The sequence below is a fragment of the Oncorhynchus gorbuscha genome, unplaced genomic scaffold (assembly GCF_021184085.1).
Source record: "Oncorhynchus gorbuscha isolate QuinsamMale2020 ecotype Even-year unplaced genomic scaffold, OgorEven_v1.0 Un_scaffold_1463, whole genome shotgun sequence".
NCBI lineage: Eukaryota > Metazoa > Chordata > Actinopteri > Salmoniformes > Salmonidae > Oncorhynchus > Oncorhynchus gorbuscha.
The window spans coordinates 47,501-73,620 of record NW_025744729.1 but is presented as its reverse complement, the minus strand read 5'-3'; the positions used below and the strand labels follow the sequence as shown (position 1 = coordinate 73,620).

At 46.3% G+C, this 26,120-nt stretch overlaps 1 protein-coding gene across 1 annotated transcript in view; it reads right to left on the bottom strand.

The window, feature by feature from the left end:
• Positions 1–241: 241 nt before the first annotated feature.
• LOC124017080 (protein kinase C beta type) overlaps positions 242–26,120 on the bottom strand; it is a 47,467-nt gene continuing 21,588 nt past the window's right edge. The window contains exons 3-13 of the mRNA XM_046332466.1: positions 25,764–25,898; positions 21,778–21,874; positions 20,416–20,559; positions 19,336–19,509; positions 12,924–13,015; positions 12,367–12,429; positions 6,765–6,903; positions 5,754–5,834; positions 5,428–5,535; positions 5,202–5,342; positions 242–2,145 (exon numbers count right to left, since the gene is read on the bottom strand). Coding sequence (XP_046188422.1) covers positions 1,996–2,145; positions 5,202–5,342; positions 5,428–5,535; positions 5,754–5,834; positions 6,765–6,903; positions 12,367–12,429; positions 12,924–13,015; positions 19,336–19,509; positions 20,416–20,559; positions 21,778–21,874; positions 25,764–25,898 — 1,324 coding nt within the window. The 3' untranslated portion in view covers positions 242–1,995. The remainder of the gene's footprint in view (positions 2,146–5,201; positions 5,343–5,427; positions 5,536–5,753; positions 5,835–6,764; positions 6,904–12,366; positions 12,430–12,923; positions 13,016–19,335; positions 19,510–20,415; positions 20,560–21,777; positions 21,875–25,763; positions 25,899–26,120) is intronic.

Sequence of the window (26,120 nt, the reverse complement as noted above, 5' to 3'; positions counted from 1 at the left end):
ACAGTACCAAGGAGGCCTCCCTCGTTGTAAATAGCAACGATGCTAACATTTCGTAACAGTTCTAAAATCCCTAAATCAATACAAACAAAAAAAACACAATACCCTGATTGATCATTAATAAAACAGTTAGAAAGTCGATCAGTTCGATCAATCGGTCAATATTGGTCCCAGTAACAGTTGTGGAGGTCATTTGATTGGTTGATGGTGGGAATGTAACCTCATTGATTTGATTTATCGATTAGTTGAAAATCGATCGATTCAGCTTTTTTTTTGTTTTGTTTGTTGTTTGTAGGATTTCATACACATGGGTCCTTCTTGTTCTGTTTTGAGTAGAAGTTGTCTTTAACCACTGATCAGAGGTCAGATCTCCGTAATGGTTCAGGTTAAGACTAGGGGCATGAATCTGATGCTAGATCTGTGTTTAGGTTAGAACAGTAGATATGGGTAGTTAAGACTAGGGGCATGAATCTGATCCTAGATCTGTGTTTAGGTTAGAACAGTAGATATGGGTAGTTAAGACTAGGGGCATGAATCTGATCCTAGATCTGTGTTTAGGTTAGAACAGTAGATATGGGTAGTTAAGACTAGGGGCATGGGGAATCTGATCCTAGATCTGTGTTTAGGTTAGAACAGTAGATATGGGCAGTTAAGACTAGGGGCATGAATCTGATCCTAGATCTGTGTTTAGGTTAGAACAGTAGATATGGGTAGTTAAGACTAGGGGCATGAATCTGATCCTAGATCTGTGTTTAGGTTAGAACAGTAGATATGGGTAGTTAAGACTAGGGGCATGAATCTGATCCTAGATCTGTGTTTAGGTTAGAACAGTAGATATGGGTAGTTAAGACTAGGGGCATGAATCTGATCCTAGATTTGTGTTTAGGTTAGAACAGTAGATATGGGTAGTTAAGACTAGGGGCATGAATCTGATCCTAGATCTGTGTTTAGGTTAGAACAGTAGATATGGGTAGTTAAGACTAGGGGCATGGGGAATCTGATCCTAGATCTGTGTTTAGGTTAGAACAGTAGATATGGGTAGTTAAGACTAGGGGCATGAATCTGATCCTAGATCTGTGTTTAGGTTAGAACAGTAGATATGGGTAGTTAAGACTAGGGGCATGAATCTGATCCTAGATCTGTGTTTAGGTTAGAACAGTAGATATGGGTAGTTAAGACTAGGGGCATGGGGAATCTGATCCTAGATCTGTGTTTAGGTTAGAACAGTAGATATGGGTAGTTAAGACTAGGGGCATGAATCTGATCCTAGATCTGTGTTTAGGTTAGAACAGTAGATATGGGTAGTTAAGACTAGGGGCATGAATCTGATCCTAGATCTGTGTTTAGGTTAGAACAGTAGATATGGGTAGTTAAGACTAGGGGCATGGGGAATCTGATCCTAGATCTGTGTTTAGGTTAGAACAGTAGATATGGGTAGTTAAGACTAGGGGCATGAATCTGATCCTAGATCTGTGTTTAGGTTAGAACAGTAAATATGGGTAGGGACTCGGCTATGTCCCAATTCTCTCCCCTTCCTCCCAAAGTACACACTTCCTCACTTGAAAGGAAATGGGTGGTAAAATGGAAACTCTAATCCAGGTTAATACCAATAATTTTTTAACATTTGTGTTTATAAAAAAAAAAATGTATTTAATCTTTATTTAACTAGAGGCAAGTCAGCTAAAGAACAAATGATTATTTACAATGACGACCTACCCCCCCCCCGGCCAAACCCGGGCGACGCTGGGCCAATCGTGCGACGCCTTATTAGAACTCCCAATCACGGCCGGATATGACACAGACCCGGATTCGAACCAGGCACTGTAGTGACGCTTCGTGCACTGGGATGCCACTAGACGGCCGCGCCACTCAGGAGTAGTGAACAAGTGCACGCTCAAGAGGGAGGAGAGACAACTGGGATACACCCGTTTGGTCCTAAACTATATCCTGGTGATGAAATGATATGAGATCTGGAAACTAATGCAGCGCTGTGATGGGTCAGTCCATGTCCGGGTACTCTGGGTTAACGAATGAGAACCCCTGGAACTCTTCCTGGTCCAGGTTCATGATGACCTCCTGGTCTGGGGGGGTCAGGACTGGGGGGTGGCGGGTAAAGAAACGATCAAAGTTCTCTGCTTCGCGACCGCACTGTGGAGGGAGGGGGGGAGAGAAGAGGGATGGATGGGATGAATTAAAACACACAGAGGAGAAACACAAGATACATACAATGAAGTAGAGTCATCCAGTCCTCATCCACAACATAATATAAATATAATGAAGTAGTTGGAGTCATCCAGTCCTCATCCACAGCATAATGAGTCATCCAGTCCTCATCCACAACATAATACACTGAAGTAGATGGAGTCATCCAGTCCTCATCCACAACATAATACACTGAAGTAGATGGAGTCATCCAGTCCTCATCCACAACATAATACACTGAAGTAGATGGAGTCATCCAGTCCTCATCCACAACATAATGAGTCATCCAGTCCTCATCCACAACATGAGTCATCCAGTCCTCATCCACAACATAATGAGTCATCCAGTCCTCATCCACAACATAATATAAATACACTGAAGTAGAAGTAGAGTCATCCAGTCCTCATCCACAACATAATGAGTGCATCCAGTCCTCATCCACAACATAATACACTGGAGATGGAGTCATCCAGTCCTCATCCACAACATAATACACTGAAGTAGATGGAGTCATCCAGTCCTCATCCACAACATAATACAATGAAGTAGATGGAGAGTCATCCAGTCCTCATCCACAACATAATACAATGAAGTAGATGGAGAGTCATCCAGTCCTCATCCACAACATAATACAATGAAGTAGATGGAGAGTCATCCAGTCCTCATCCACAACATAATGAGGCATCCAGTCCTCATCCACAACATAATACAATGAAGTAGAGTCATCCAGTCCTCATCCACAACATAATACAATGAAGTAGAGTCATTCAGTCCTCATCCACAACATAATACAATGAAGTAGATGGAGAGTCATCCAGTCCTCATCCACAACATAATACAATGAAGTAGATGGAGAGTCATCCAGTCCTCATCCACAACATAATATAAAAATAATGAAGTCCTCATCCACAACATAATACAATGAAGTAGATGGAGAGTCATCCAATCCTCATCCACAACATAATATAAATATAATGAAGTAGATGGAGAGTCATCCAGTCCTCATCCACAACATAATATAAATATAATGAAGTAGATGGAGAGTCATCCAGTCCTCATCCACAACATAATATAAAAATAATGAAGTCCTCATCCACAACATAATACAATGAAGTAGATGGAGAGTCATCCAATCCTCATCCACAACATAATATAAATATAATGAAGTAGATGGAGAGTCATCCAGTCCTCATCCACAACATAATATAAATATAATGAAGTAGATGGAGAGTCATCCAGTCCTCATCCACAACATAATATAAATATAATGAAGTAGATGGTGAGTCATCCAGTCCTCATCCACAACATAATACAATGAAGTAGATGGAGTCATCCAGTCCTCATCCACAACATAATACAATGAAGTAGATGGAGAGTAATCCAGTCCTCATCCACAACATAATACAATGAAGTAGATGGAGAGTCATCCAGTGCTCATCCACAACATAATATAAATATAATGAAGTAGACGGAGAGTCATCCAGTCCTCATCCACAACATAATATAAATATAATGAAGTAGATGGAGAGTCATCCAGTCCTCATCCACAACATAATACAATGAAGTAGATGGAGTCATCCAGTCCTCATCCACAACATAATATAAATATAATGAAGTAGATGGAGAGTCATCCAGTCCTCATCCACAACATAATATAAATATAATGAAGTAGATGGAGAGTCATCCAGTCCTCATCCACAACATAATATAAATATAATGAAGTAGATGGAGTCATCCAGTCCTCATCCACAACATAATATAAATATAATGAAGTAGATGGAGAGTCATCCAGTCCTTGCTGATGGAAGGAGGTTTTCACTCAAAATCTCACTATACATTGCCCCATTCATTCTTTCCTTTACACGGATCAGTCATCCTGGTCCCTTTGCAGAAAAACAGCCCCAAAGCATGATGTTTCCACCCCCATGCTTCACAGTAGGTATGGTATTCTTTGGATGCAACTCAGCATTCTTTGTCCTCCAAACACGATGAGTTGAGTTTTTACCAAAAAGTAATATTTTGGTTTCATCTGACCATATGACATTCTCCCAATCCTCTTCTGGATCATCCAAATGCTCTCTAGCAAACTTCAGACGAGCCTGGACATGTACTGGCTTAAGCAGGGGGACACGTCTGGCATTGCAGGATTTGAGTCTCTAGCGGCGTAGTGTGTTACTGATGGTGGGCTTTGTTACTTTGGTCCCAGCTCTCTGCATGTCATTCACTAGGTCCCCCCGTGTGGTTCTGGGATTTTTGCTCACCATTCTTGTGATCATTTTCACCCCACGGGGTGAGATCTTGCGTGGAGCCCCAGATCGAGGGAGATTATCTTGTATGTCTTCCATTTCCTAATAATTGCTCCCACAGTTGATTTCTTCAAACCAAGCTGCTTACCTATTGCAGATTCAGTCTTCCCAGCCTGGTGCAGGTCTACAATTTAGTTTCTGGTGTCCTTTGACAGCTCTTTGGTCTTGGCCATAGTGGAGTTTGGAGTGTGACTGAGGTTGTGGACTGGTGTCTTTTATACTGATAACAAGTTCAAACAGGTGCCATTAATACAGGTAACGAGTGGAGGACAGAGGAACCTCTTAAAGAAGAAGTTACAGGTCTGTGAGAGCCAGAAATCTTGCTTGTTGGTAGGTGACCAAATACTTATTTTCCACCATAATTTGCAAATAAATTCATAAAAAATCCTACAATGTGATTTTCCTGGATTTTTTTCTCATTTTGTCTGTCATAGTTGAAGTGTCCCGATGATGAAAATTACAGGCCTCTTCTCATCTTTTTAAGTGGGAGAACTTGCACAATTGGTGGCTGACTAAATACATTTTTGCCCCACTGTATATATATATATATAGAGAGAGAGAGAGATTATATAGGTATATATATAGAGAGATAGGTTATATAGGTATATATATAGAGAGATAGGTTATATAGGTATATAGAGAGAGAGATAGGTTATATATATATAGAGAGAGAGGGGTTATGTAGGTTAGACTCACAGCTTTGGGTTTGAAGGGCGGCTGGACTTCCTTGTTCTCCAGTTTGTCCCAGTCCATGTAACGGAAGAAAGCGTGTTCCTTTATATCCCTCTCCCCCTCCGGACCACAGCCCAGACGCTTCCCTGGGTGCTTAGTCATCAACTGGAGACAGGGGTCAGAGGTCAGAGTGTGTGTGTGTGTGTGAGAGAGAGAGCGAGAGAAAGAGAGTGTAAGTGTATATACTCACCCCTTTGCAGATGGCAACAGCCTCCTTGGACATGGACTTGGGGTAGGAGACGTGATGCTCCATGATGGACTGAAACAACTCATCCTCGTCTTCACCATCGAACGGAGGCTGGGGAGGGACAAACAGAGCGCCACTGAGAGGACACCGCTGACATTCTGCACTACGTACTGATGTTCCCGAGACAAATATCACACACACACACACACACACACACACACACACACACACACACACACACACACACACACACACACACACACACACACACACACACACACACACACACACACACACACACACACACACACACACACACACACACCTACCTGTCCAGCCAGCATCTCGTAGAGCAGAACTCCAAAGGCCCACCAGTCCACGGACTTCCCATAGGGCTGGTACGCTATGATCTGGAGGAGAGGAGAGAGGGATGAGATAGGAGGAGGATAGAGGACTAAGGGGGAGGAGAGAGGGATGAGATAGGAGGAGGATAGAGGACTAAGGGGGAGGAGAGAGGGATGAGATCGAGGACTTGGGTTGTGCCGTGGCGGAGATCTTTGTGGGCTATACTCGGCCTTGTCTCAGGATGGTAAGTTGGTGGTTGAAGATATCCCTCTAGTGGTGTGGGGGCTGTGCTTTGGCAAAGTGGGTGGGGTTATATCCTTCCTGCTTGGCCCTGTCCGGGGTTGTCCTCGGATGGGGCCACAGTGTCTCCTGACCCCTCCTGTCTCAGCCTCCAGTATTTATGCTGCAGTAGTTTATGTGTCGGGGGGCTAGGGTCAGTTTGTTAAATCTGGAGTACTTCTCCTGTCCTATTTGGTGTCCTGTGTGAATTTAAGTGTGCTCTCTCTAATTCTCTCTTTCTCTCTCTCTCTCGGAGGACCTGAGCCCTAGGACCATGCCTCAGGACTACCTGACATGATGACTCCTTGCTGTCCCCAGTCCACCTGGCCATGCTGCTGCTCCAGTTTCAACTGTTCTGCCTTACTATTATTTGACCATGCTGGTCATTTATGAACATTTGAACATCTTGGTTCTGTTATAATCTCCACCCGGCACAGCCAGAAGAGGACTGGCCACCCCACATAGCCTGGTTCATCTCTAGGTTTCTTCCTAGGTTTTGGCCTTTCTAGGGAGTTTTTCCTAGCCACCGTGCTTCTACACCTGCATTGCTTGCTGTTTGGGGTTTTAGGCTGGGTTTCTGTACAGCACTTTGAGATATCAGCTGATGTACGAAGGGCTTTATAAATACATTTGATTTGATTTTGATTTGAGGACTAAGGGGGTGAGGAGAGGAGAAAGAAGAGGATAGGGAGTTGAAGAACAGAAGCGATCATTACCTCAGGAGCGATGTAGTCTGGGGTCCCACAGAACGTCTTGGTGGTGACACCGTCTAACATGTTCTCTTTGCACATCCCAAAGTCCGCGATCTTAATGTGTCCTTCTGCATCCAGCATCACGTTGTCCAGCTTCAGATCCCTAGGAGAGGCACACAGAGACAGACTATCTTAATGTGTCCTTCAGCATCACGTTGTCCAGCTTCAGATCCCTAGGAGAGGCACACAGAGACAGACTATCTTAATGTGTCCTTCAGCATCACGTTGTCCAGCTTCAGATCCCTAGGAGAGGCACACAGAGACAGACTATCTTAATGTGTCCTTCAGCAACACGTTGTCCAGCTTCAGATCCCTAGGAGAGGCACACAGAGACAGACTATCTTAATGTGGCCTTCTGCATCCAGCATCACGTTGTCCAGCTTCAGATCCCTAGGAGAGGCACACAGAGACAGACTATCTTAATGTGTCCTTCAGCATTACGTTGTCCAAGCTTCAGATCCCTAGGAGAGGCACACACACACACATTAAACCTATATACACACGTTACACACACATAAACACACACAGACATATTAAACATACATTATATATATTCAAAAGTATGTGGACACCCCTTCAAAATGTGTGCATTCGGTTGTTTCATCCACACCGCTGTTGCTGACTGGTGTATAAAATTGAGCACACAGCCATGCAATCTCCATAGACAAGCAATGGCAGTAGAATGACCTTACTGAAGAGCTCAGTGACTTTAAAACGTAGCACCATCATAGGATGCCACCTTTCCAACAAGTCAGGTTGTAAAATGTCTACCTTTCTAGAGCTGCCCCCCCAGTCAACTATAAGTGCTGTTATTGTGAAGTGGAAACATCTAGGAGCAACAACGGCTCAGCCTCGAAGTGGTAGGACACGCCATTTTTAAATGTTATTTATTTAATCTTTCAACTAGGAAAGTCAATTAAGAACAAATTCTTATTTACAATGACTGCCGAACCCTAACCTAACCTAACCGACGGCTCAGCCGCAAAGTGGTAGGACACACAAGCTCACAAAACGTGCCAAGTGCTGAAAATGACTCAAGGAAAAGTGAAAGTCACCCAGTAAAATACTACTTGAGTAAAAGTCCAAAAAGTATTTGCTTTTAAAATATACTTAAGTATCAAAGTAAATGTAATTGATAAAATATACTTAAGTATTAAAAGTAAATGTAATTGATAAAATATAGTTAAGTATCAAAGTAAATGTAATTGATAAAATATACTTAAGTATCAAAGTAAATGTAAAGTAAAAAGTATAAACCATTTCAAATTTCTTATATTAAACAAACCAGACGGCACCACGATAACAAACCAGACGGCACCACGATAACAAACCAGACGGCACCACGATAACAAACCAGACGGCACCACGATAACAAACCAGACGGCACCACGATAACAAACCAGACGGCTCCATGATAACAAACCAGACGGCACCACGATAACAAACCAGACGGCACCATGATAACAAACCAGACGGCTCCACGATAACAAACCAGACGGCACCATGATAACAAACCAGACGGCACCATGATAACAAACCAGACGGCGCCATGATAACAAACCAGACGGCGCCATGATAACAAACCAGACGGCTCCATGATAACAAACCAGACGGCATTATATTATGAAAAATAAGTACAAATGGATGGATAGCCAGGGACTCCAACACTCAGACATCATTTACAAACCAAACATCTGTGTTTAGTGAGTCCTCCAGATCAGAGGCCGTAGGGACGACCAGGAATGTTCTCTGTTTAGTGAGTCCTCCAGATCAGAGGCAGTAGGTACGACCAGGGATGTTCTCTGTTTAGTGAGTCCGCCAGATTAGAGACAGTAGGGACGACCAGGGATGTTCTCTGTTTAGTGAGTCCTCCAGATCAGAGGCAGTAGCGATGACCAGGTATGTTCTCTGTTTAGTGAGTCCTCCTGATCAGAGGCAGTAGGGATGACCAGGAATGTTCTCTGTTTAGTGACAGTAGGGACGACCAGGGATGTTCTCTGTTTAGTGAGTCCTCCAGATCAGAGGCAGTAGGGATGACCAGGGATGTTCTCTGTTTAGTGAGTCCTCCAGATCAGAGGCAGTAGGGAGGACCAGGGATGTTCTCTGTTTAGTGAGTCCTCCAGATCAGAGACAGTAGGGAGGACCAGGGATGTTCTCTGTTTAGTGACTCCTCCAGATCAGAGGTAGTAGGGATGACCAGGAATGTTCTCTGTTTAGTGAGTCCTCCAGATCAGAGACAGTAGGGAGGACCAGGAATGTTCTCTGTTTAGTGAGTCCGCCAGATCAGAGACAGTAGGGAGGACCAGGGATGTTCTCTGTTTAGTGACTCCTCCAGATCAGAGGTAGTAGGGATGACCAGGAATGTTCTCTGTTTAGTGAGTCCTCCAGATCAGAGACAGTAGGGAGGACCAGGGATGTTCTCTGTTTAGTGACAGTAGGGACGACCAGGGATGTTCTCTGTTTAGTGACAGTAGGGACGACCAGGGATGTTCTCTGTTTAGTGAGTCCTCCAGATCAGAGGCAGTAGGGATGACCAGAGACGTTCTCTGTTTAGTGAGTCCTCCAGATCAGAGGCAGTAGGGATGACCAGGGATGTTCTCTGTTTAGTGAGTCCTTCAGATCAGAGGCAGTAGGGATGACCAGAGACGTTCTCTGTTTAGTGAGTCCTCCAGATCAGAGGCAGTAGGGATCACCAGGGATGTTCTCTGTTTAGTGAGTCCTTCAGATCAGAGGCAGTAGGGATGACCAGAGACGTTCTCTGTTTAGTGAGTCCTCCAGATCAGAGGCAGTACGGATCACCAGGGATGTTCTCTTGATAAGTGTGTGAATTGGACCATTTTCCTGTCAAAATGTAACGACTATCTTTTGGGTGTCAGAGAAAATGTATGTAAAAAGCACGTTATTGTCTTTAGGAATGTAATGAAGTAAAAGTTGGCAAAAATATAAATAGTAAAGTACAGATACCCCCAAAAAACGACATAGGTATTAATTTAAAGTATTTTATACCACTGAGTAAGGCTCTGGTTTTTGCAGATACAAGAAGGTTACGACTGTTCAGAATGATGATATGCTACGAGGTTATGATGAATAAGTTGCCTGTTTATAGATGTGATAGGTAAAGACCTTTAGAGTTAAATTTGGGAGATGGTAACTCTTTAAAGAACCGCTCCCGTGGTGCCCCAGATCCTAATGAGTTAATTGTTACATGATTAGTTGCCTGTTTATAGATGTGATAGGTAAAGACCTTTAGAGTTAAATTTGGGAGATGGTAACTCTTTAAAGAACCGCTCCCGTGGTGCCCCAGATCCTAATGAGTTAATTGTTACATGATTAGTTGCCTGTTTATAGATGTGATAGGTAAAGACCTTTAGAGTTAAATTTGGGAGATGGTAACTCTTTAAAGAACCTCTCCCGTGGTGCCCCAGATCCTAATGAGTTAATTGTTACATGATTAATTTAAATCGGGTAACAATTAACCATATTTAGGTTGATTCGATAAATAACAGTCTTTAGATTCATGTTAAATTAATTTAAATCGGGTAACAATTAACCATATTTAGGTTGATTCGATAAATAACAGTCTTTAGATTCATGTTAAATTAATTTAAATCGGGTAACAATTAACCATATTTAGGTTGATTCGATAAATAACAGTCTTTAGATTCATGTTAAAAGTCAAATCACGACACCAGTGATGCGAGCCTACCAGACAAACTAAATGCCTTCTATGCTTGCTTCGAAACAAGCAACACTGAACCATGCGTGAGAGCACCAGCTGTTCCTGTGAAATGCTTACTTACGATGTCATAAGGTGAATGCACCAATTTGTAAGTCGCTCTGGATAAGAGCGTCTGCTAAATGACTTAAATGTAAAATGTAAATGAGTCCTTTCCCAACAACGCAGAGCTAAAAAGTAAGACAAATTTCCCCAAAAAATAACAAAGAAAATAGAGACACAATAATGAGACTATGTACAAGGAGTACAAGTACCGAGTCAATGTGCAGGGGTATGAGGTTGTTGAGGTAATATGTAACTAGGCAAGTCAGTTAACCACTTGCTCCTACCTGGCACGCAGGCGTCCCATCTAGAGCTCTGGAAATGCAAATGCACTACGCTAAATGCTAATAGTATTAGTTAAAACTGAAACGTTCATTAAAATACACATGCAGGATATTGAATTAAAGCTACACTCGTTGTGAATCCAGGCAACAAGTCAGATTTTTAAAATGCTTTTCGGCGAAAGCATGAGAAGCTATTATCTGATAGCATGTAACACCACAAAAGACCCGCAGGGGACGTAAACAAAATAATTAGCATATTCGGCGCTACACAAACCGCACAATAAAATATAAAACATTCATTACCTTTGACCATCTTCTTTGTTGGCACTCCTAGATGTCCCATAATCACTATTGGGTCTTTTTTTCGATTAAATCGGTCCATATATAGCCTAGATATCGTTCTATGTAGACTGTGTGATCAACGGAAAAAAATAGCGTTTCATAACGTAACGTCATTTTTTAAAATTCAAAAAGTCGACGATAAACTTTCACAAAACACTTCGAAATACTTTTGTAATGCAACTTTAGGTATTAGTACACGTTAATAAGCGATAAAATTCATCAGGAGGCGATGTAACTTCTATAGTGTCGTCTGGAAAAAAACATGGCCGGTCGGAGACCGGAGGGAAGGAGTTCCCTTGAACCGGTTAGACCAAGAATCAATTGCGAATCAAATGACAAGACTCTAGACAACGTGTGGTAGCTGTAGGCGCTGAAACCTCGGTCTCATGTAATTCGGTTCACTTTGAACAATTCCTGGAAGTAAGTGCAAGGATATTTATTTCCATTTTCAGTGATCAGGTTTACCTGCGCTATTCGATGAAACTCACGCTCTGTTAAAGTCCCAGCCGTGATTTAACCAGTTTTATAAACGTCTCAGTGTTTTCTATCCACACATACTAATCATATGCATATACTATATTCCTGGCATGAGTAGCAGGGCGCTGAAATGTTGCGCGATTTTTAACAGAATGTTCGAAAAAGTAGAGGGTCGACTTAACAGGTTAAGAACAAATTCTTATTTACATTGATGGCCTACCCCGGCCAAACCCGGACGATGCTGGGCCAAATTGTGCGCCGCCCTATGGGACTCCCAATCACGGCCGGTTGTGATACAGCCTGGAATCGAACCAGGGTCTGTAGTGACGCCTGTAGCCCTGAGATGCAGTGGCTTAGACTGCTGCGGATCTGAGGGTCCATGACAAATCGTTTCAGTCTCCTGAGGGGGAAGAGGCGTCGTCCGTTTCCACTGACTGTGTTAGTGTGTTTGGACCACGTCAGACCATTAGGGATGTGGATAATGAGGTTCCACTACAACAGGTTGATGCTCGGCCCTCTGTTTCCCCTAGTCCACGATCAGCTCCGTTTGTCTTGCTGACAAACATCCACAAGACAGACCATTAGGCATGTGGATGCTGAGGTTCCACTACAACAGGTTGATGCTCGGCCCTCTGTTTCCCACAAGGCCGCGGGGCGGAATACCACACGTAAAACAGTCACTCACCGGTAAACGATGCCTTTGGAATGGAGGAAGAGGAGGCCGATGGAGATCTCTGCAGCATAGAAACTACACACACACACACACACACACACACACACACACACACACACACACACACACACACACACACACACACACACACACACACACACACACACACACACACACACACACACACACACACACACACACACACACACACACACACAGAGTTAGACTAGGCACAGGAGAGTGTGTGTGTGTATGTGTGTGTGTGTGTGTGTGTGTTTGTGTGTGTGTGTGTGTGTGTGTGTGTGTGTGTGTGTGTGTGTGTGTGTGTGTGTGTGTGTGTGTGTGTGTGTGTGTTGAACTTGCCGACCTGTGTGTGTGTGTGTTTTTGCCTCTGTGTGTGCGCGTGTGTGTTTCCATCTGTGTGTGCGTGTGTGTGTTTGCCTGTGTGTGTGTGTGTGTGTGTGTGTGTGTGTGTGTTCAAGCCCCTAGTGCTGGAGGTGTGTGTGTGTGTGTCAACAACAACACCCCTTCAAGTGTGTGGTGGTGGAGTGTGTGTGTGTGTGACTCACACAGCGTGGGGTTCCTTGAACTTGCCGACCTGCTGGATCTGATACATGAGGTCTCCTCCGTTGATATACTCCATCACAAAATATAACCTGTCCTGGAGAGAGAGAGAGAGAGACACTCCATCAACAACAACACCCCTTCAAGCCCCGAGAGCTGGAGGTGGAGAGAGAGAGAGAGAGAGAGAGAGAGAGAGAGAGAGAGAGAGAGAGAGAGACACTCCATCAACAACAACACCCCTTCAAGCCCCGAGAGCTGGAGGTGGAGAGAGAGAGAGAGAGAGACACTCCATTAACAACAACACCCCTTCAAGCCCCGAGAGCTGGAGGTGGAGAGAGAGAGAGACACTCCATCAACAACAACACCCCTTCAAGCCCCGAGAGCTGGAGGTGGAGAGAGATATCTGCACTCTGGACTGTGGTGAGACAACTTCAACAGGAGAAAGAGCAGGAGAATTACAGAGCACTAGAGGAGTCGATCAGACTGCTGGAGGAAAGGATCAGACTGCTAGAGGTGAGGATCAGACTGCTGGAGGAGAGGATCAGACTGCTGGAGGAGAGGATCAGACTGCTGGAGGAGAGGATCAGACTGCTGGAGGAGAGGATCAGACTGCTGGAGGAGAGGATCAGACTGCTGGAGGAGAGGATCAGACTGCTGGAGGTGAGGATCAGATTGCTGGAGGTGAGGATCAGACTGCTAGAGGTGAGGATCAGACTGCTGGAGGAGAGGATCAGACTGCTGGAGGAGAGGATCAGACTGCTGGAGGAGAGGGTGAGAACGATGATGTGTGACAGAGAACAACCCATTAGAGAGCTGGCCACCCCCGCAGAGAGGCCAGTAGAACAACCCATTAGAGAGCTGGCCACCCCCGCAGAGAGGCCAGTAGAACAACCCATTAGAGAGCTGGCCACCCCCGCAGAGAGGACAGTAGAACAACCCATTAGAGAACTGGCCACCCCGGCAGAGAGGCCAGTAGAACAACCCATTAGAGAGCTGGTCACCCCCGCAGAGAGGCCAGTAGAACAACCCATTAGAGAGCTGGTCACCCCCGCAGAGAGGCCAGTAGAACAACCCATTAGAGAGCTGGTCACCCCCGCAGAGAGGCCAGTAGAACAACCCATTAGAGAGCTGGCCACCCCAGACCCTGACTATAGCTTCGACACCACAGCAGGACAGATACATGAAGAACCCCAAACCCAAGGGACCCCACCCCCTCCTAGCAACCCCCGTCAGCCCCCCTGACAACACCCCCACACCCTCCTAGCACCCCCGTCAGCCCCCCCTGACAACACCCCCACACCCTCCTAGCACCCCCGTCAGCCCCCCCTGACAACACCCCTCACCCACTGAGGACACACACAAGCAACAGATTGTACTCACATAGGCCGCCCCCTCAGATCAGACCTAAGCCTCTCCTGCCCACCCCATGCCCCCCCCCCACTCCCGCACAGAGGGCCTCAACATGAAAGTCAAACACACGCCCAGGCCGTGAGCAGGCAAACAGACCCAACCCCCACTCTTACACTGAGCCCAAGCCAATGGCATGTACCAGATGCCCAGCAGGCTCTGTTCACACTTACTGGCCTGAGGACGAACCACACGACCAAAAAACATTGGACACTTTATGGAACACAAAGCCTTCACTATCTCATCCTGGAATATCCAAGGCCTGAGGTCATCTGCCTTTTCCCTAAATAGCAGAAAGAAATCAGAAATACAGACATTGTCATCCGACAAGAAATGGACCCACTGTTTGTCCTCTAGGTTACAGAGAGGTGGTAGTCCCATCCACCACACTAACAGGAGTGAAACAGGGAAGAGACCTAACCCACTCTATTAGACAGGGAAGAGACCTAACCCACTCTATTAGACAGGGAAGAGACCTAACCCACTCTATTAGACAGGGAAGAGACCTAACCCACTCTATTAGACAGGGAAGAGACCTAACCCACTCTATTAGACAGGGAAGAGACCTAACCCACTCTATTAGACAGGGAAGAGACCTAACCCACTCTATTAGACAGGGAAGAGACCTAACCCACTCTATTAGACAGGGAAGAGACCTAACCCACTCTATTAGACAGGGAAGAGACTCAGGGGGTAACTTGGTATAGAGCAGACCTAACCCACTCTATTAGACAGGGAAGAGACTCGGGGGTAACTTGGTATAGAGCAGACCTAACCCACTCTATTAGACAGGGAAGAGACTCAGGGGGTAACTTGGTATAGAGCAGACCTAACCCACTCTATTAGACAGGGAAGAGACCTAACCCACTCTATTAGACAGGGAAGAGACCTAACCCACTCTATTAGACAGGGAAGAGACCTAACCCACTCTATTAGACAGGGAAGAGACTCAGGGGGTAACTTGGTATAGAGCAGACCTAACCCACTCTATTAGACAGGGAAGAGACTCAGTGGGTAACTTGGTATAGAGCAGACCTAACCCACTCTATTAGACAGGGAAGAGACCTAAACCCACTCTATTAGACAAGGAAGAGACCTAACCCACTCTATTAGACAGGGAAGAGACCTAACCCACTCTATTAGACAGGGAAGAGACCTAACCCACTCTATTAGACAGGGAAGAGACCTAACCCACTCTATTAGACAGGGAAGAGACTCAGTGGGTAACTTGGTATAGAGCAGACCTAACCCACTCTATTAGACAGGGAAGAGACCTAACCCACTCTATTAGACAGGGAAGAGACCTAACCCACTCTATTAGACAGGGAAGAGACCTAACCCACTCTATTAGACAGGGAAGAGACCTAACCCACTCTATTAGACAGGGAAGAGACCTAACCCACTCTATTAGACAGGGAAGAGACCTAACCCACTCTATTAGACAGGGAAGAGACCTAACCCACTCTATTAGACAGGGAAGAGACTCAGGGGGTAACTTGGTATAGAGCAGACCTAACCCACTCTATTAGACACCTACACTGGATTCTAGAACCCACTGGATTCCAGAACAAACTGGATTCCAGAACCCACTGGATTCTCCAATTACATTGAATGAACTACAGGACAAAATAAAAACCCTTCAACCCAAACAGGACCATGGTGTTGATGGTATCCTAAACTAAACTAAAATATATAGACCACAAATTCCAATTGGCTATTCTTAAACATCCTTCCCAGCTCTGGCATCTTCCCTAATATTTGGAAACAAAAGGTCTGATCGACCCTTATCGACAAAAGTGGACACAAATTCGACCCCAATAATTACAGTTGAATATGCGCCAATAGCTGAAAAATCCTCTGCAGTATCATCAACATGAAAACATTGTCCATCGCAAATGTCAAATTGGCTTCTTATCAAAATACCGTACGACAGACCACGTTTTCACTCTGCACACCCTTATTGACAAACAAACAAAACAAAAGCAAAGTCTCCTCATGCTTTATTGATTTAAATAAGCTTTTGACTCAATTTGAAAGTCTGCTGTACAAATTGATGGAAGCGGTGTTGGGGGGGAAAGTATATGACGCTATAAAATCAATGTACACAAACAACCAATTGGCAAAAAACACACACATTTCTTCACACAGGGTCGTGGGGTTAGACAGGGATGCAGCTTGAGCCCCACCCTCTTCAACATATATATCAACCAATTGGCGCGGGCACTAGAACAGTCTGCAGCACCCGGCCTCACCCTACTAGAATCTGAAGTCAAATGTCTACTGTTTGCTGATGATCTGGTGCTTCTGTCACCAACCAAGGAGGGCCTACAGCAGCACCTAGATGTTCTGCACAGGTTCTGCCAGACCTGGGCCCTGACAGTAAATCTCAGTAAGACCAAAATAATGGTGTTCCAAAAAAGGTCCAGTCACCAGGACCACAAATACAAATTCCATCTAGACACTGTTGCCCTAAAGCACACAAAAAACTATACATACCTTGGCCTAAACATCAGCGCCACAGGTAACTTCCACAAAGCTGTGAACGATCTGAGAGACAAGGCAAGAAGGGCATTCTATGCCATCAAAAGAAACATAAATTTCAACATACCAATTAGGATTTGGCTAAAAATACTTGAATCAGTTATCGAACCCATTGCCCTGTATGGTTGTGAGGTCTGAGGTCCACTAACCAACCAATAATTCACGAAATGGGACAAACACTCAATTGAGACTCTGCATACAGAATTCTGCAAAAATATACTTTGTGTACAACGCAAAACCCAAAACAATGCAGGCAGAGCAGAATTAGGACCTGCTAATGATCAACATCCAGACAAAAAGCTGTTCAATTCTACAACCACCACAAAGCCCTCACCTAAAGAGAGATTAACCTGGAGAAGAGTCCCCTCAGCCAACTGGTTCTGGGTCTCTGTTCACAAACACAAACAGACCCCACAGAGCCCTCACCTAATTAACGCGGAGAAGAGTCCCCTCAGCCAACTGGTTCTGGGTCTCTGTTCACAAACACAAACAGACCCCACAGAGCCCTCACCTAATTAACCCGGAGAAGAGTCCCCTCAGCCAACTGGTTCTGGGTCTCTGTTCACAAACACAAACAGACCCCACAGAGCCCTCACCTAATTAACCCGGAGAAGAGTCCCCTCAGCCAACTGGTTCTGGGTCTCTGTTCACAAACACAAACAGACCCCACAGAGCCCCAGGACAGAAACACGATTAGCCTCAACCAAATCATGAGAAAGCAAAAATATAACTATTTGACACTGGAAAGAATCAACTAAAAACATAGCAAACTGAAATGCTGTCAGAGAGAACACAGTGGCAGAATACCTGACCACTGTGACTGACCCTAAACAGAGAGTACACAGTGGCAGAATACCTGACCACTGTGACTGGCCCTAAACAGAGAGTACACAGTGGCAGAATACCTGACCACTGTGACTGACCCTAAACAGAGAGTACACAGTGGCAGAATACCTGACCACTGTGACTGACCCTAAACAGAGAGTACACAGTGGCAGAATACCTGACCACTGTGACTGACCCTAAACAGAGAGTACACAGTGGCAGAATACCTGACCACTGTGACTGGCCCTAAACAGAGAGTACACAGTGGTAGAATACCTGACCACTGTGACTGACCCTAAACAGAGAGGACACAGTGGCAGAATACCTGCCCACTGTGACTGACCCTAAACAGAGAGTGGCAGAATACCTGACCACTGTGACTGACCCTAAACAGAGAGTGTCAGAATACCTGACCACTGTGACTGACCCTAAACAGAGAGTACACAGTGGCAGAATACCTGACCACTGTGACTGACCCTAAACAGAGAGTACACAGTGGCAGAATACCTGCCCACTGTGACTGACCCTAAACAGAGAGTGGCAGAATACCTGACCACTGTGACTGGCCCTAAACAGAGAGTGGCAGAATACCTGACCACTGTGACTGACCCTAAACAGAGAGTGGCAGAATACCTGACCACTGTGACTGACCCTAAACAGAGAGTACATAGTGGCAGAACACCTGACCACTGTGACTGACCCTAAACAGAGAGTGTCAGAATACCTGACCACTGTGACTGACCCTAAACAGAGAGTACACAGTGGCAGAATACCTGACCACTGTGACTGACCCTAAACAGAGAGTGTCAGAATACCTGACCACTGTGACTGACCCTAAACAGAGAGTACACAGTGGCAGAATACCTGACCACTGTGACTGACCCTAAACAGAGAGTACACAGTGGCAGAATACCTGACCACTGTGACTGGCCCTAAACAGAGAGTACACAGTGGCAGAATACCTGCCCACTGTGACTGACCCTAAACAGAGAGTGGCAGAATACCTGACCACTGTGACTGGCCCTAAACAGAGAGTGGCAGAATACCTGACCACTGTGACTGACCCTAAACAGAGAGTGTCAGAATACCTGACCACTGTGACTGACCCTAAACAGAGAGTACACAGTGGCAGAATACCTGACCACTGTGACTGACCCAACATGAAGAACATCCTTGACTATGTACAGACTCAGTGAGCACAGCCTTGCTATTGAGAAAGGCCACCATAGAAAGACCTGGCTCTCAAGAGGAGAGAGGGAGGGAGAAAGAGAGACTGTTCAGTATTCCCAGAATTCCACCTCAGAAAACACTGATAAAGCAGACCACCTGCTCTTGAGAATGGTGTTTCTCTCTGTGTGTGTTTACTGGAAGCAGGAGTGGAGCTGGTCAGGACATGTGTTTGTGTGTGTGTTTGCCTCTGTGTGTGTGTGTGTTTGCCTCTGTATGTGTTTGCCTCTGTGTGTGTGTGTGTGTGTTTGCCTCTGTGTGTGTGTGTGTGTGTGTTTGCCTCTGTGTGTGTGTGTGTGTGTGTGTGCGTGTGTGTGTGTTTGCCTCTGTGTGTGTGTGGTTACCATGGTCTGGAAGCAGGACATGTGTGTGTGTGTGTGTGTGTGTGTGTGTTTGCCTCTGTGTGTGTGTGTTTACCATGGTCTGGAAGCAGGAGTGGAGCTGTGTGAGGAAGGGAGGTTTCCCGGACAGGGCCAGGACCCTCTTCTCCACCATGGTGCACTCCACATCATCATCCTGAATCACCACGTCCTTCTTCAGGATCTTTACGGCGTACAGCTCGTCTGCTCCTTTACGCTCTGCTAACATCACCTAGAGAGAGAGAGGAGGGAGACATCTTTACAGGGTACAGATCCTCTCTGTCCTTATGTTCTGCTAACATCACCTAGAGACGAGAGAGGAGGGAGACATCTTTACAGGGTACAGATCCTCCCTGTCCCCCACATACAGTCTAACATCACCTAGAGACGAGAGGATCTTTAACAGAGTAATACCCCCTCCCCCTCCCCGTCCCCCACATACAGTCTAACATCACCTAGAGACGAGAGGATCTTTAACAGAGTAACACCCCCTCCCCGTCCCCCACATACAGTCTAACATCACCTAGAGACGAGGGGATCTTTAACAGAGTAACACCCCCTCCCCGTCCCCATCCCCCACATACAGTCTAACATCACCTAGAGACGAGGGGATCTTTAACAGAGTAACACCCCCTCCCCATCCCCCACATACAGTCTAACATCACCTAGAGACAAGAGGATCTTTAACAGAGTAACACCCCCTCCCCCTCCCCGTCCCCCACATACAGTCTAACATCACCTAGAGACGAGGGGATCTTTAACAGAGTAACACCCCCTCCCCTCCCCGTCCCCCACATACAGTCTAACATCACCTAGAGACGAGGGGATCTTTAACAGAGTAACACCCCCTCCCCTCCCTGTCCCCCCCATACAGTCCCCCCACCATACAGTCCCCCCAGTCCCCCCACACATACAGCCCCCAATACAGTACCCCCCATACAGTCCCCCCACACATACAGTCCCCCCATACAGTCCCCCCACACATACAGCCCCCCAATACAGTACCCCCCCATACAGTCCCCCCACACATACAGTCCCCCCACACATACAGTCTCCCCCCATACAGTCCCCCCCCATACAGTCCCCCCACACATACAGTCTCCCCCCCCCCCACACATACAGTCTCTCCTCCACCTACCTTCCCGAAGCTGCCCTTGCCCAACACCATAATGAAGTTGAAGTCTGTCAGTTTGACGCGGTCCTGGTTACCGTTGCTATCGTACTTAGAGGTGGAGTTAGAGGAGGAGCCGTCTGTTTTCTTACCGGGACCAATCTTAGCCCTCTGACGGGGAGAGACAACATTATGATCAGAGTTACAGTTTCTTAGGTCAACATTTAGAGTTTGATAAACTGCCATAAAAAAAAACTTAATGAAATGTTCTTCAATCTAGAAGAATGGCAGTCAGGACTGAAGAATATAAATATCTGCTTTTCTCTCTCAAAACATTAAGCTCACGTCATTCATCACGGTCAGAGGACTGTTACATAGAGGTTGGAACAGGGGACTGTTACATAGAGGTTGGAACAGGGGACTGTTACATAGAGGTTGGAACAGGGGACTGTTACATAGAGGTTGGAACAGGGGTTACTGTTACATAGAGGGTTGGAACAGGGGACTGTTACATAGAGGTTGGAACAGGGGACTGTTACATAGAGGTTGGAACAGGGGACTGTTACATAGAGGTTGGAACAGGGGACTGTTACATAGAGGTTGGAACAGGGGACTGTTACATAGAGGTTGGAACAGGGGACTGTTACATAGAGGTTGGAACAGGGGACTGTTACATAGAGGTTGGAACAGGGGACTGTTACATAGAGGTTGGAACAGGGGACTGTTACATAGAGGGGACTTGGAACAGGGGACTGTTACATAGAGGTTGGAACAGGGGACTGTTACATAGAGGTTGGAACAGGGGACTGTTACATAGAGGTTTGGAACAGGGGACTGTTACATAGAGGTTGGAACAGGGGACTGTTACATAGAGGTTGGAACAGGGGACTGTTACATTAGCGTTACGAGGGGGACTGTTAGTGGGTAAAAAATGATGTGTTTGGACTGCAGACTAGGATTTAATACCAGCATCCCTCCCTCTGGACTGCAGACTAGGATTTAATACCAGCATCCCTCCCTCTGGACTGCAGACTAGGATTTAATACCAGCATCCCTCCCTCTGGACTGCAGACTAGGATTTAATACCAGCATCCCTCCCTCTGGACTGCAGACTAGGATTTAATACCAGCATCCCTCCCTCTGGACTGCAGACTAGGATTTAATACCAGCATCCCTCCCTCTGGACTGCAGACTAGGATTTAATACCAGCATCCCTCCCTCTGGACTGCAGACTAGGATTTAATACCAGCATCCCTCCCTCTGGACTGCAGACTAGGATTTAATACCAGCATCCCTCCCTCTGGACTGCAGACTAGGATTTAATACCAGCATCCCTCCCTCTGGTTGACACGCCCACTTCCCGCCAGTGATGTCATCGGTTTCTCTCACCTCAAACTTTTGTCGTAGTTCCTCGTTGCCGTCTTCTCCGTCTGGTTGGACAGGAACATTAAAGTATTCTCCCTCCTCCTGGGACAACAATTTAAACCTGTAGAATATACAGATTACCACTACAGATTACCACTACAGATTAACACACAGATGACAGATTACAGATTAACACTACAGATTAACACTACAGATTACCACTACAGATTAACACTACAGATTACCACTACAGATTAACACTACAGATTAACACTACAGATTAACACTACAGATTACCACTACAGATTAACACTACAGATTACCACTACAGATTAACACTACAGATTACCACTACAGATTACCACTACAGATGAACACTACAGATGATTACAGATGAACACTACAGATGAACACTACAGATTAACACTACAGATTAACACTAACACTACAGATTAACACTACAGATTACCACTACAGATGAACACTACAGATTACCACTACGGATTACCACTACAGATTAACACTAACACTACAGATGAACACTACAGATTACCACTAACACTACAGATTAACACTACAGATTAACACTACAGATTAACACTACAGATTACCACTAACACTACAGATGAACACTACAGATGAACACTACAGATGAACACTACAGATTACCACTACAGATGAACACTACAGATTACCACTACAGATTACCACTACAGATTACCACTACAGATTAACACTAACACTACAGATTAACACTACAGATTAACACTACAGATTACCACTAACACTACAGATTAACACTACAGATTACCACTACAGATGAACACTACAGATTACCACTACGGATTACCACTACAGATTAACACTAACACTACAGATGAACACTACAGATTACCACTAACAGATTAACACTACAGATTAACACTACAGATTAACACTACAGATTACCACTACAGATTACCACTAACACTACAGATGAACACTACAGATGAACACTACAGATTAACACTAACACTACAGATGAACACTACAGATGAACACTACAGATTAACACTAACACTACAGATGAACACTACAGATGAACACTACAGATTAACACTAACACTACAGATGAACACTACAGATGAACATTAGGGTTGCCAAATGTCCCTGTTTTATATCAGCCCTGACGCCAGGGTTGCCAAATGTCCCTGTTTTATATCAGCCCTGACGCCAGGGTTGCCAAATGTCCCTGTTTTATATCAGCCCTGACGCCAGGGTTGCCAAATGTCCCTGTTTTATATCAGCCCTGACGCCAGGGTTGCCAAATGTCCCTGTTTTATATCAGCCCTGACGCCAGGGTTGCCAAATGTCCCTGTTTTATATCAGCCCTGACGCCAGGGTTGCCAAATGTCCCTGTTTTATATCAGCCCTGACGCCAGGGTTGCCAAATGTCCCTGTTTTATATCAGCCCTGACGCCAGGGTTGCCAAATGTCCCTGTTTTATATCAGCCCTGACGCCAGGGTTGCCAAATGTCCCTGTTTTATATCAGCCCTGACGCCAGGGTTGCCAAATGTCCCTGTTTTATATCAGCCCTGACGCCAGGGTTGCCAAATGTCCCTGTTTTATATCAGCCCTGACGCCAGGGTTGCCAAATGTCCCTGTTTTATATCAGCCCTGACGCCAGGGTTGCCAAATGTCCCTGTTTTATATCAGCCCTGACGCCAGGGTTGCCAAATGTCCCTGTTTTATATCAGCCCTGACGCCAGGGTTGCCAAATGTCCCTGTTTTATATCAGCCCTGACGCCAGGGTTGCCAAATGTCCCTGTTTTATATCAGCCCCGACGCCAGGGTTGCCAAATGTCCCTGTTTTATATCAGCCCTGACGCCAGGGTTGCCAAATGTCCCTGTTTTATATCAGCCCTGACGCCAGGGTTGCCAAATGTCCCTGTTTTATATCAGCCCTGACGCCAGGGTTGCCAAATGTCCCTGTTTTATATCAGCCCTGACGCCAGGGTTGCCAAATGTCCCTGTTTTATATCAGCCCTGACGCCAGGGTTGCCAAATGTCCCTGTTTTATATCAGCCCTGACGCCAGGGTTGCCAAATGTCCCTGTTTTATATCAGCCCTGACGCCAGGGTTGCCAAATGTCCCTGTTTTATATCAGCCCTGACGCCAGGGTTGCCAAATGTCCCTGTTTTATATCAGCCCTGACGCCAGGGTTGCCAAATGTCCCTGTTTTATATCAGCCCTGACGCCAGGGTTGCCAAATGTCCCTGTTTTATATCAGCCCTGACGCCAGGGTTGCCAAATGTCCCTGTTTTATATCAGCCCTGACGCCAGGGTTGCCAAATGTCCCTGTTTTATATCAGCCCTGACGCCAGGGTTGCCAAATGTCCCTGTTTTATATCAGCCCTGACGCCAGGGTTGCCAAATGTCCCTGTTTTATATCAGCCCTGACGCTCTGGGGTTGCCAAATGTCCCTGTTTTATATCAGCCCTGATGCCAGGGTTGCCAAATGTCCCTGTTTTATATCAGCCCTGACGCCAGGGTTGCCAAATGTCCCTGTTTTATATCAGCCCTGACGCCAGGGTTGCCAAATGTCCCTGTTTTATATCAGCTCTGACGCCAGGGTTGCCAAATGTCCCTGTTTTATATCAGCCCTGATGCCAGGGTTGCCAAATGTCCCTGTTTTATATCAGCCCTGACGCCAGGGTTGCCAAATGTCCCTGTTTTATATCAGCCCTGACGCCAGGGTTGCCAAATGTCCCTGTTTTATATCAGCCCTGCGCTCAGGTGGGAGGGGTGGAGATATTTTAGTCCTTAAAAAACATGATCCAAAGAGATGATTTCAGGCAGAGCGGGATATTTAAAACCAAACAAAAGATGTTTATTTTATTTTTAGAGGCTGTTGGATTCTACAAGAGCAGAGGAGACTCAGCCTATCCAGCCGTGATGTAGACTGTTCATATGGACGTGGAACAAGAGCAGTCTAACGGGCTTTTGGTGCCTCTATACTTCCTATTTAGAAACAGAAACTAAAGGCTTTTTCCTCCCATTTCGTGGTATTCGATTTTTTTTTAAACAATAAAAAAAACAATTAAGGCTTTTTGTTGTTGCCCAATGAAGTAGTCAAGACTGTCGATAAAGCGATTGGCTCCTGAGACCGCGTGGATATAAATCTTAAAGCTTTATTAAAACACCAGGATAGAGAGGAGTGAAACAGTGACGTTCCATTTGTATCTCCACATTGCAGACACACATCATTTTATCCAATCAGGTCCCGTTTATGGGAGGAGTGTAAAACCCCCCATGATGTACGTGTCCCGTGTCTTCCCTCCCTCCCTCCCTCCCTCCCTCCCTCCCTCCCTCCCTCCCTCCCTCCCTCCCTCCCTCCCTCCTCTGCCTCCATCCTCCTCTGCCTCCCTCCCTCCCTCCCTCCCTCCATCCTCCTCTGCCTCCATCCTCCTCTCCCCTCCCCTCCATCCTCCTCCCCTCCCTCCCCTCCATCCTCCTCTCCCCCTCCCTCCCTCCATCCTCCTCTGCCTCCATCCTCCCTCCCTCTCCCCCCTCCCCCTCCCTCCCCTCCCCCTCCCTCCCTCCCTCCCTCCCTGCCTCCATCCTCCTCTGCCTCCATCCTCTTCTGCCTCCATCCTCCTCTCCCCCTCCCTCCCCCCTCCCTCCATCCTCCTCCCTCCCTCCATCCTCCTCTGCCTCCATCCTCCTCTGCCTCCCTCCCTCCCTTCATCCTCCTCCGCCTCCATCCTCCTCTGCCTGCCTCCCTCCCTCCTCCCTCCTCTCCCTCCCTCCCTCCTCCTCCCCTCTGCCTCCATCCTCCACTCCCCATCCCCCCCTCCCTCCTCCTCCTCCTCCCCTCCATCCTCCTCCTCCTCCCTCCTCCCCCTCCCTCCATCCCCTCCATCCTCCCCCTCCCTCCCTCCCCTCCCTCCCTCCCTCCATCCTCCTCTGCCTCCCTCCCTCCCTCCAGCCTCCTCTCCTCCATCTCCCTCCCTCCCTCCCTCCATCTTACCATCCATCCACTCCTTGTTTCTGGAGCTCTGAGATGCCGAATGAGAGCGCTCCCATGAAGTCGTTCCTGCTGGTCAGATCCCAGTCCCAGATCTCCACCGACAGACGCCGGTCCTTATCAGAGTCCTTCAGAGGACTAGAGGGAAAGAGAGAGCTCGAGGGAGATGAGAGAGAGACAGAGAGAGAGAGACAGAGACAGAGAGGAGAGAGGCAGAGAGAGAGAGACAGACAGAGAGAGAGACAGAGAGACAGAGAGAGGCAGAGAGAGAGAGAGACAGAGAGAGAGAGAGAGAGAGAGACAGAGAGAGAGAGAGAGAGAGAGAGAGAGAGAGAGAGAGAGAGAGAGAGAGAGAGAGAG